This window comes from Balaenoptera borealis, assembly GCF_965194805.1.
Source record: "Balaenoptera borealis genome assembly, chromosome: 8".
Lineage (NCBI taxonomy): Eukaryota > Metazoa > Chordata > Mammalia > Artiodactyla > Balaenopteridae > Balaenoptera > Balaenoptera borealis.
In genome coordinates this window covers 92238418-92250971 of record NC_138865.1, presented here as the reverse complement: position 1 = coordinate 92250971, position 12554 = coordinate 92238418, and the positions used below count along the sequence as shown (strand labels likewise).

Below are 12554 nucleotides of genomic sequence, written 5' to 3'. Positions count from 1 at the left end.
GGAGCATCTGGCCTAGACAGCAAGTTAGGGCCGTGATTACTGAGCTGAGAATAGAAGGATGAATAGAAGTTAAATGGGTGAAGAGAGGATAGAAGAATAGTGGTAAAATTAATTGATTTGACAAACATTTATAGAGCCCTTATCAGGTGCCAAGTGTCATAGTAGGTAACTGTGGTCCACAGATGAATGAAACCTGGTCTGCATGTTAGGGAAAAGAATAAGCTGACTCTTGCTAATGGCTAGCTATGAGAATTTGATTATTAATTTGCCCGAACCTCAGCATCTTAATATGTAAAATAAGAAAATAACATCTATCTTGCAGGATTATTGTGAGAATTCAAAATGTGCAAAGCCCTTAGCTCAATGACTGTCACAAAAGTAGCAAGTTTTGTAATGACCAGACCCAGAGTCAGTATGACATAGTGTCAGAAGCTCTGTTCATGGTGTTCAGAGCTCACTATTTTCCATCAGACTATCTGGGTTCAAATTCCAGATCCAACGTTTACTAGCTCTATGACCTTGGGCAAATAACAAACTTTCTAGTCTTTAGTTTCTTTATCTATAAAAGGAAGATAACAGAAATACCTCATAAGTTTCTTGGGAGGCTCAAAGGAGATAGGCATGAAAACTGTGAAAGATGGCTAAATAAGTACCTAGCCTACATATTCTGTATATTCAAGGTGCTGTATCAGCACAGATAAATAAGCAGTAAATTATTTTTGTTTTTGTTCTTCCTGGATAGGAGGGTGAAGCTAGATAAGGTCAAATACTTCACACAGAGAGTCTTGTTCTAGGCCTTAAACAATGAATAGGTGTTGGACAAACAGAATGCTGATAAATTTGCCTTGCTCAAGCCGTAGGGCTGCAGTTTGCTATTGTGAGAGCAGCCTAGGCCTAAGGCTTAAGGAGAATATTTTAAAAGACTAGTGAGTTCATTCTAATAAACATCTCCTCTCCATTTGCTGCCATGAGCTGGAAGGCAGGGTGATGTGGTCGGTAACAGCGTGGGCTTTGAAGTCAAACAGACATGGGTTCTAATCCAGTTCCTTCTACTTATAGCTGTGTGATCTTATTACTTTTATTACTTACTCTTACTTATTACTTACTATATTTCTCTGAGCTTCAGTTGATTAATCTTTAAAAAGGAAGTATTAATAGAGCCCTCTTCATAAAATTTTTATGAGGATTAATCAAGATAATGCAGGTAAACATCATATTTGGCACATAATACTCAATAAATGTTAGCTATTATTATTGATGCCTCATTAAGGTTATGCTGGCATAAAACATTAGAATTTGTTCAGTGTATGGAACACAAGGGTTTGCCATATCACCTGCTCAACAGTGGGATATCCAAAGAAATACCACAAACCAGGTGGTGAGTCCCTTTGTGGCAATGATTGCAGGTATTTACCTTTGTGGGCCCAGTAACTTTGAAAATTATACAAAGTTGCCTCACCCAAATATTGAATAAATTAATGAGTGATTTATTTCACTGATTGTAAAATAAAGGTTTTTTTTTACTTACAAACATAAGGCATGTTTCTATAAACAATCTATAAATAAATAAATACACCTGTAGTTTCACCATCAATGGAAGAACCATTGTTAATATCTTGATATATTTTTTTCCAAGACGTATGTATGTGTGTGTGTGTGTGTGTGTGTGTGTGTGTACATGTACATATATGATATCTGTGGGGGGGTCATAGCATTTAAAATAATTATATACATATTTAATTTTGATCAGACCATACAAAAGCTTTTTCTCAATTTGTCATATGAGCATTTGCTTTGTTTTATTAAATATGCTTCACAAACATGATTTATACATTAGATAACATTCTATAAGGATGTGGCATATAATTTATTTAACTATTGCCATATTGTTAGACCTCTGGTGTGTGTCAAAACTAATTAATCTTCAAATATAAGTTATTTGTTACCAAATTCAGTGATTTCTTAACCTGTAGGGGCTATAAACAACTTGAAAACCTAATTATTTAAAAAAATATGAAACTCTGTACTATCTTCCTTATAGAAGAAAATTACAAACACATATTTACAAAAAATATTGCCTAGAATTTCAGGAGACTTATAAACTCCATGAAACCCATCAGTGAATTCCTGTCCCCAGGGCTTCAGTCAGAACCAATGATATCAAATATGTTAACACGAAGCAGAACAAAAAAGTTAAAGAACTTTAACATAACAATTGTGGAGAAGTATAATCTCTAATATACTGCTTACTACAGTACATTTGACTATTTTCATAATACAGCCCAATCCCAGTTCATTCTTATATTTTAAATAAGTCTAGATTCTATATTAACACTTCTGTACAACTTCCATGAACTATACTGCCTCATGTGCTGTATTCTTATTATCCTTAGTGACAGAAAGCTTCTACAGGACTCCCAGTACACTGCCTCTCCTCACTGTGAGGTCTTACATTCTGGAGAACTGTGCCATTACTGGATCTATTCCTGCTACCCTTCTCCTCTGTTGCTCCTAATTGTCTTACATACCATTCCATTTGAGCAAATATAAAGCATGACTGGTAACACAGTCATTTAAAGGAAAGAGGTCATTTTGTAATTACACCAAAAACTCAACAAACTTAAAATATACTGCAGCATAAAGACCAATAAACATAAAAGAGATGTATTCACTCTTTGGGGTCATGTATATTTCAATCTCAGGATGCAAGGTTTTAACTTGGCCTTTGTGTAGTTCTAACCAAGGAAAGGCACAATCTTTAATTTACTATCTTAACTTTAGGCTTTGTCTGATAAGCAATTTTTAATACCAAGTTTGATTCTACACACCGCTTTATAGTTTCTAAAGAATTCTGACAGGTTCTCAATATAAAGGAGAAAGCTGTTTTGTACTTTGTGTTTGTTGTTTTCATCTGTTTGCTTCTGAAGATAGAAAAATTATTTATGTGAAGATTGAACAGTTACTTATGTGAAAGCTTGTATGAAAGAGCATGTACACATGGCACATGGAAATTTGTTTATGACTGTGTGCATTTGAAAAATCCTAAGTCATTATTAGATTCCAAAGAATGATGGAAAAGAAAATTTTGAAAACAACTCTAAGAATAATTTGTATTAAAGACACTTCTTTTTCTGCCTCATAGCTACATCATCCCTCTCAAGGTTTCCGCTTTGGAACTGTCCGGGAAAGCAGTGCTGAAGATTATGTGAGGCAAAGCTTCCCAGAGATGCATGAGTATATGAGAAGATACAATGTACCAGACACACCTGATGGAGTGGAGTATGTGAAGTGAGTGTCAACCTCTTGCATCCAAAAAGTTGTCAATGAAAAAGAAGTCTTGCTATTGAGGTAGTGTTTGTCGGTTTTTTAAAATGACAGCTAAATATATCCATTGTGTGTTCAGTAATATCTCACACCATGTGAGATCCAGGAGGCAGTATGGAATAAGTGTGCATTTAATTATGTGACCTAGTTTACTAGTTCCTGCACAGTCCCAAGTTGGCCGTAGCTTTGATCAAAGTGCCAGTGCAGTCATTAGTGTAGCAGATGGTGGGGGAAGTAAATGTTGGTTTGACATCACTTGGGAAAACAATGGTGCTGAAATGATCAAACACTCAGGGAATGTGGCCAGAGGATAAAGTGCCCCAAAGCAACCCTTTCCTTCACAGTGAATCTCTAAGCATGTGGACTGTCTCCTCTTATCACAAGGAAGTGGACTTTATCTTAGAGCTTTCCTGTAGAAAGAAAATAAGATAAAAGGCAATGATTCCCATGCCTGCATCCTTCTCATCGGCATTTATGAGAAGCAATCAAGAGCAATCACATTACCATGGCAGATTACCAGAGCTTGTAATTCAGTGAAGCTGAATGCAAAAGAGGTTGGTGCAGTTATGGGTCTGCTCATCTAGTCTGCCTGGGAGAAGGGGATGAATGGCTCCTGATAAGCACCACAGCATGCAGGCAAGCAGGCCTCTCCCTCCTGCCTGATGGTCTCAGGACAATGACATACATTCAAACTCCAGTCCCTAGAATTGTGCAGCACCAGGAAACTGGTGTCTCTATTGTCAAACACAATAATCTCCCCAAAGGACAACAAGACTTGGCACCTCAAATTTTTTTTTAAGAAAGGGAAATAAATAATTTTATGGAACAAAGGGGCTCTGTGTTTCTCAAGAGCTCTAGTAATCAGCCCCTAAAACAATTTTATGGACTAAGCTAGAGTCTAGAAAGGAAGCCTTGTGTTCTCAGATTTGCAGTTATATATAGTGTTGAAGCACTATGAAATGGCACTTGCAATTTTGCAAGAACATTAAAACATTAGAGTCCCTCTCTGACACAGAGTTTAGTGCTCCTTTGCCTCCCAGCTCCTCCTCTTTATCCTCTCCTTTAGGGAAATTCATGGCTGAGAAAAAGAATAAGATGTCAGGGAGACAGCGATGGCTCCCCGCTAGATAGTAATGGCTGACAAACTGGGCCCTTATGGCAGTGTGAAAGGGTGAGATAAGCCACTGCTGCAGTTTCCAGTTCCACTCCACTCAGGGTATTCATTTATTCTGGAGGCTTCACCTAGAAGGCCCAAGTGCTCAGAGTTGGCCCTCCTCTAGCCTGGGGAGAAGAAATTGTTAGGCAGGAAAACAGGCACAGATGAAGGAGCTGAGTTCCAAAAGAAGCAACTTGTCCATGGAAATACAGCTAGCAAGTGGCAGGGTCAGGACTAGAACCAGGTCTCTAGAATCCAACCACTGCTGCAGGCTAGTCTGGAAACCAAAACCGGAGAGTAGGTCCTTGGTGTTCAAAACACAGTCCATGTTTCAGCAGCATCCGTGTACCAGATAGCATTTGGGTGCATGTGAGAAATGCAAACTCTCAGGCCCTGTCCCGGAATCTGCATTTTAAAAAGCTCCCCAGGTGACTCATAGATTGAGGTGAAATTGGAACAGAGCTTATCATCAATGCCCTCTGCCTTCTTCTCTCTGGGCTTCTCTCTCCACTTTTGGCCCAGATAAAGCCTATGCTCTTAGCCACCACTCCCAACAACCAGTCTTCAAGTTACCCCCTGACATCCCAGTGCCCTGACCTGCAAGCACAACCCTTGGAGTCGCCTATAAAGACAGGTTCCTGTGTTAAACCTGTCCCTCCCCTCTCCCATCAGAATTCCCCTGGGCTTCATCCTACTCACTTAGGGCCCTGCTTTCTGAGGTGAGAGTATTCCAATAAATTAATCCCTAGTAAAGTATTAATTACTTTTAGTATGTTTATACCTGACTGGTTTTTGTGGTATATGTGTTATTAAATGAATGCTCAAAAAGACAGCATAATTTTATAACGGGAGAAACAACTGTAGGCCATGGCCATGCCAACTATAAGGATGATTCAACCAGTCTAGAAGGTCCTTATACCTGGATCAAACACTGCCACTTCCTCACCAGTGACTTAGGGCCCCATGGGAGTCTGTGAGCTAATTGCTTCTTGCCTTGCTATGCAATAGAGACCTGCCATAGATAACTTCACTTTGTAATTCAAAATCATGAGTTATTTAGGGATACCACTGAGATGGACCTCAGGAAATACTGGTTAGAAAAACTGAGCCCTAATTTTTTGTATTGTTATTGCTGCCACAAATATTTGCAGAGTATTAGTAAATGGTAACTTGTTCCTGTGTAGCTCACAAGGTACATTCTGGTACTGTGAGAGTCAAGATTTGACTGGAGAAGCATCTTTCAGCTTGATTTTTATCTTACTGCCAGGATTCCATTAAGGTTCTTAATGGAGACAGTTCTTATCCCCAGCCCTTTTAGAAGCTTCCCACAGCTCTGGAGCTGGGAGATGTTTTTCATTTTGGCTAAAGTTAAACATAGGCCTCACTGTAACTTAAATTCAATATTCCTGGAAAAGGGATTTATTTTGAAGTGGCTATTTTACCTCCTAAAAGAGTAGAGAGAGGAAGCAATGGTCATTGGCACCAAGAAGGGATGTTGACCTACTTAATGTATGTCCATGTGTGGCTCAGACAAAGCCATCAAAAAGGTACTTGCCGCTCAATGATGAATCTTAGAGATGTCTAAGGGTGCCTTTCTCTTTTAGATTTTTGATGGGCCCTAGCCATGTTCTCCTCTGAGTTTAGAAGCTACTCCTATGTATGGAATTCCAACAACCTCATTTTTGGCTCTAAGAGAGGAATGACTGGACCCAGATGGGATAGAGAAGAGTTGTTCTCTTTGCCAAGCTGTTTGGACAGCACTGAGGGTCAGAAAGCCTTTATTAAATGGATGTATGTCTTATATCTTTCCAAAAAAAGTTTGAGGTAGCTGAAAACAAGAGTCATTGCATACACCTTAAACATTTCCCTTTGAAACTCATCCTCCCTTGCCACCTTTGTAAGTGGAGCTCAGCCAGTGCTGACTGCCTTCCTTGGGACCATCTCTGTGCCTATGTCCAAAGACTGGGGAGAACACATGAAGGATGCACAAGGATGTCTGTTGGCACCTTGAGCCCAGCCCACAGCCGACTCACTGATATAGTCCAGAAACACCTGCCTTTAAATGATTTTTGCCTGAACTGCCTCCTGGGATGGGAGTGAAACATGAGTCTCTGGAGATATATTAATAAATCAGATTACAAAGATCTATTACATATGCTTCCCATTCCATTTATTGAACACCAGCCTATGGACTTTAAAGAGACCTGAACTCCCTTTTCCCCAAGAGTGCTGGATCTCTTATTTGCACTTCCTTAATATGTACTCCCAAATATGAAATAATGCCTGATCTCTGAAGAATATGATAGTGATCATGACAGAAAGAATTAAGAATTTTCACACACTGATTAATGAGACCCCCAGCTCCAACACTTACTGGCTATGTAGACTGGATTAAGTTACTTTGACTCTTTGAGCCTGAATTTTTCCATCTCCTAAAATGGGATACTACCACCCCCCTCAAGGTTATTATAAGGGGTAAAATGTATGGAGAACAATAAATACAATGCTTACACAAAGAAGTCATTCAGTTATTGTAAGAGAAATGAACCTTGACTATTTACCTTCCCATTCAATTCATAATCGCTCTGGTTTTGTTGTTGGATTTAGAAGTAATGAAAGAAACTGGTAGATGAATCCACTGGAAAGATGTCATGCTCTCTTATAAGAGTGTCTGTTTCCCCTGGTCTATTCTCTGCAGGTCAGTGAGATGTCAGCAAGGCAGAGCCAGCAGCTGCCCAGCTTGTACTGCCCTTATTGTCCAGGTTTCTGTTCCCTAAACAAAAGCCAGCTGTCAGCCTTAGGGTTTCCTGTCTATTAATGAATCATTTTTCACTTTTCTTCTCCTCGTCTTAAACATAGGAATGATCCAGAGAAACTAGATGCCTTCATTATGGACAAAGCCCTTCTGGATTATGAAGTGTCAGTAGACGCTGACTGCAAACTTCTAACTGTGGGGAAGCCATTTGCCATGGAAGGTATTAATCAGTCATTCTTGATTCACTTTTACTCGGAATGTGCTCAGTTTGCCAACCTAGCAAGTCACAAATGCCAATGTCAGAGGCAAAGACCTATTCATCTTCCCTGTTTTCATTTTCAGCTCTTAAGCATTCAGCTATTAAGTTGCTGAAGTTAGGTATTTATTTTCTCCCTACTCCACAAACATATTGTTATCCAATTGTTAGAAAAACAACAACCAAAACGCCATTGTTATCCAAACAATGTTGCTTTAGATATCTGGGAGTGGTGACAGTGTAATAAATAGGGAGTCCAGTTTTAATTTAATCTGTATTTTCTAATGTCCAAATCCTGTAATGAATCTGATGCTAAAACTAGAATGACTGCATTACAACTGGAAGGACCCCAGTGTTAATTTAATCCAATCTACTCAGTTTTATCCACAAGAAAGCCCAGAGACATTTTATCACTTTCTCATAATCACACAATTAGATGATAATACTAGAATTAGAATCCAAATCTCATGGCCCTTAAATAAATATTTCCACTAGTTGAAAAATAAGTAGAAAAAAATCAACTTTTGTGGTTTAGTAACCTCTAAGAGTCCTAAACAAAACCTTGTTTGGGACCTTGAGTTTGTCTTTCTTCCCACTGGCAGCAAATTTTTGCTTTCAATTTGGTCAACCAATCAATCAAACTTAAGGACCAAAGAAAGACTGCTTTGTCAGTAGCTCCTTGCATTCTGGACAACAGTTGATATATGGAGCTGGTAGCCTGAACCAGCAAATTTCACATCTCCCAGTTCCCAGCTTCCCTCCTCTGACAGTACATGCTGGCTCCCAAAACAGCCATACTCACTTGTCAGAAAGCACTTTGACTTGAAACAATCCCACGGGGGTGCCCAAGTCCTATTTCCAGAAAACTATACTTTCCTGTATGTTAACTAGTATATCGAGACTATTCAGATTCCAATTCCCCAACCACAGTTGGTCCCTGTCTCCCCTAAACACATCAGCAAATTTTTTACTTCAGTCTTCGTTTTTGTGATGAATGAGAATGTAACAGCTGATGCTGTTTCTTCGCGCCTTCTCCTAAGAGAAATCAATCCTCTCCTAAGAGAAATCAATCCCCTCTCCAGGCAAAGCTACCTCCACCTGAACCAGGAATAGAACTCAGGAAGAGAGAGATTTAGTGGTAGGGATCTTCTATTAAGATGACAGTCTGACACAAGAGAGAGGAGATTTGGGGATATATGTATATGTATAGCTGATTCACTATGTTATAAAGCAGAAACTAATACACCATTGTAAAGCAATTATACTCCAATAAAGATGTTTAAAAAAAAAAATGACAGTCTGATGTAGCAGGGCACAAAAAGAAAAGCCAAAGAAAAACTAGAAAACCAAAGAACATTCATTATATAACCTCATTTTGATGTAACAGTGGGAAAATTCCCAGTTTTTGTGGCATCTAGGGATATGGAAGAGATGTTACTTTTTTTTTTCTGTCCTACATGCACTGGGTAATTGAGGTCCCTTTTGCCATTAGCAGCTGTTAACAATGAATTATCTGTAGTGGGCAAAAGAATGAAGGACTCTATTTTCCACCTTTGTCTTAGGGGGCAACTCTATCTTGTCAAAAGGCAGTGGTGAGATAGCTTGTTTGCCTCTGCTAGACCCCAGTGCCAGATGCCACACAATTAACTCCCCACTGGTTTCCTGTTTACATTTCCATCTGTGCTCCTGAGACTTGGTGTCTTGCAGTTCCCATCATCTCCAGATACCGCGTTGTTTTCAAAGGGGATAAATACAAAATGGCGCAAGGAAGTGCTCTCTCTGCAAGAGAGCAGAGAGACTACAGATTTGAATACAGAGAACGGTCTCGTCATTGTTGGCTTATTCTAAAAAAACCATTGCAGGTTTATTCTGGGTGAGGTGCAAATCAGAAATTTTAATTCAATACTGCCTCTGTGAACAAGTTTACAACCTAAAAGCAGAACTTTGTAAAACACAAAGGGAGGACACATAAGTTAAAAACAACATGATAGAGATACTAGTAAAAGTCTTGATTGCTGCTTTTAACAAAAAAGTTAATCTCATAGATTTTTATGGAATATTTCTCTCTCATGAAATTTTTAAAAAATATTATATGCTTTCCTTTAGCAACATTTAGGATTCGTGAACTTATGAAAATGTGGACTTTATTATTAATTAATTAGACTTCATAGGCATAAATATATCATAAAAGCAATTTATGAACAATTTTTACCCACTTAGCTTACAGGAATGTTTCATATGTCTATCTGTATCCTGTCATAGGACCTAGTATAATGCAAAGCATATATCAGTTATGTAATAAATGATGTATTACGTATTATATAACTATTAGGTTGTATTTGAAATAAGTACCTAATTCACTTATTATTGTAGGTAATCAAAAGCACCCTGAAGGTCTGCATACACTTGCCAAAGTGCTTAAATGACTTCGGGAACTTAGGAAAGAAAATGGAGTCCACTGATTCCTTCATGCTGAATGTACATTCGCTCTCTGTAGTAACGACATTATACCAACTCGGTGTGACTACTGAATACCCCTCCCAACTTCACCATCCTGCATTTATTTAAGGTTTAAAGGTCAAGTGGGACAAATGAAAGATAATAGTCCACATTGAGTTTGAAACCTTTTCGTAAGTCTTCAGTGCAGCAAACCAAAACTATTAAGAATTCAAGAGCATATGGAAAGTCTCTGGTCATATTAAAAACCATACACCAGGGACAAAAAGACACATTGTGCACTCTGGAAAAAAAGAGTGTTGAGATAAATGAATACATGTCCCAAATTTATGCATTGGAGTTAGCTGACAGTAAAGGTCAAATGAGAAGAAAGAGTAATGGAACTGCACAGTACTGATTTGTGACCTTTCTGCTGAAGACTTTGCGCGTTTTTGAGTTTGTTCTGTTACTTGCTTTCCACTAATTATTTAATACAGTGCTTGGAGCACTAGCTCTGGAGTCTGAGTACTTGGGTTAGAATAGAGTTTCTTTTACTAACTGTGCTACGTTGGGCAGGTCACTTAATCTGTTCTTTAGCTTCCTCATCTGCATAATGGGTTTGTGAATAGTACATCTATGACAGAGTTGTCGTGAAGAGTAAGTAAAATAATATGTGTTAAGCATGTACAAGCACACAGTAAGTGCCCAATAAATTATTATTATTATTCATTATATTGAATTAATAGATTGAGACCAATTCATTATAAATTATCCTAGGATAGATAGCGTTCATATATCTCAGCTTCACACACATACTTCTCTCTCCACTTTGATGTGCTGGGGGTAAGGGAAACCCATTTTTAAAGTCTCCTTTAAGGTTAGGACTATTCCAATATGTTCTCAACCATTGCCCTGCAGTAGCTAAATATGGTATTCCAAGGCCAGACCATAAAACAGAATTAATTTTTCTTCCTGAAGTCTTTTTAACCCTATCTAAGACCTTATTTTCAAAATATCTATTTTCCAACCACATTTCAGGAAGATTTTTGAAGTCTATGAATTTCTAACTATACATTTGCTAGCCAAAATATATTTCCACCACTCTTAGCTGAGTAAAGCTGATTTATCCATGGGGAAAAGATCAGAATTCTATTCTGAAAATTGTTCTCTTGGGCTATTAAGCTGTATCCAATTTCAAGGGTGCCTGAAGTCTTCATCTCTAGGGTTGAAGGATTCCATTTTGCTTCATCTATCAACCACAAAATAGTCAACCTCGTCTTTATTGCAAAGCCACGTTTCTAATGATAATGAAAGCAACTCAGGCTGCTAAGTTGAGTCAGCAATTTAAAATTAAGAATTCTTTGACCAATGAACACAATCAAATTTGAAAAGCAGCTGATAAAGAGGACAAAAATGGTTTTACTATTTTATGTTTCTGAATAAAATTGATTTTTATGTCTTTTAACACATACCTCTTCTAATTGCCACATAACTTTGTTTTCCTGTTTCTCCCCTTGTTCCATATGCATAGTTTGTTTTAATTAGATAATAATAATAATTATTTATGCCAATAATTATTAAAATATCAATATTTAATATATGCATTAACAGAAAATTTTAAAGAACAGGAATCTATTTTTAGCGGTCAATTACAAATTAACCTTGACATGATGGAATGGAGTGATTTAATATTTATTATCTCCTATGTAGCAATTTTTTATAAATGTCTCTGCAACTTCAACATAGCTTTTTCCCTAAGGCAATTTTTATACTTTTGTTGTACTGCCAAAATTCTATTCTTAGAATATGTAAATTTATCACAAATATTAATTTCCAATTTTTAAACTTTCTTATCATGCATTTTGGTCTCATCTATCCAAAATACCACTATCAAGAATCACTCCAAGATGCCTTCTCTCATCCTTTCATCTGGTAGCAATCTCTCTCCTCCTAACAACAGAGTTTTCTTCATCCTCTTCGTTGCATCTTTGTCATTATGTTTATTGAATTTATGACTCACCTCTCTTTTTTCTCAAGAAAAGTCCTATAACATTCTACCATGCTGTGTAATTATTTATGCATGCTTCATCTCCCCCGTGCCACCATGAGCTTCATATGGATAGACTTGGTGTCTAATTTAACTTGGTAAATTCCACAGCACTTGTCAGAGTGTCTGGGACAGAATAGCATTCAACCCCTGTTTGTGGAATTAATGAATAGATGAATGCAATAAATGCTTATCAAATGAAAAATGAAAACAATTCTGCCATGATTACAGTAACCTGTGCTGGAATTACTGGCTTTAAGGGGATTTTTAGGAGAAACAATATAGTCAGGGAGGGTCCTTGCTAGTTAATTTCCTCATTTATGTACAATCATATACCAATTGGGGCTGTACTTACACTATTTTTACACAACTTATTGAGAAGTTTATGACAAAATCTGCCCGTGAATAATATATACTTGTGTCTGCTGAATTCAAACCACCAGTTTAGATGATTGTAGTTTTTTACTGCATTGCCTGGTTTAGGGAGATTATATCAATATGATTGTAGTGATAGGGCCTGTTTGAAGGGGAGGAATAGGTCAAGTATTCCTTTGCCTTGGTCACATGCTATAATGGATAC

The 12554-nt window shown here is 37.7% G+C and overlaps 1 protein-coding gene across 1 annotated transcript in view; it reads left to right on the top strand.

Annotated features, from left to right (window-relative positions):
• GRIN3A (glutamate ionotropic receptor NMDA type subunit 3A) overlaps positions 1–12554 on the top strand; it is a 155402-nt gene that overhangs the window by 100260 nt on the left and 42588 nt on the right. Inside the window, exons 4-5 of the mRNA XM_082403798.1 lie at positions 3143–3288; positions 7340–7455. Coding sequence (XP_082259924.1) covers positions 3143–3288; positions 7340–7455 — 262 coding nt within the window. The remainder of the gene's footprint in view (positions 1–3142; positions 3289–7339; positions 7456–12554) is intronic.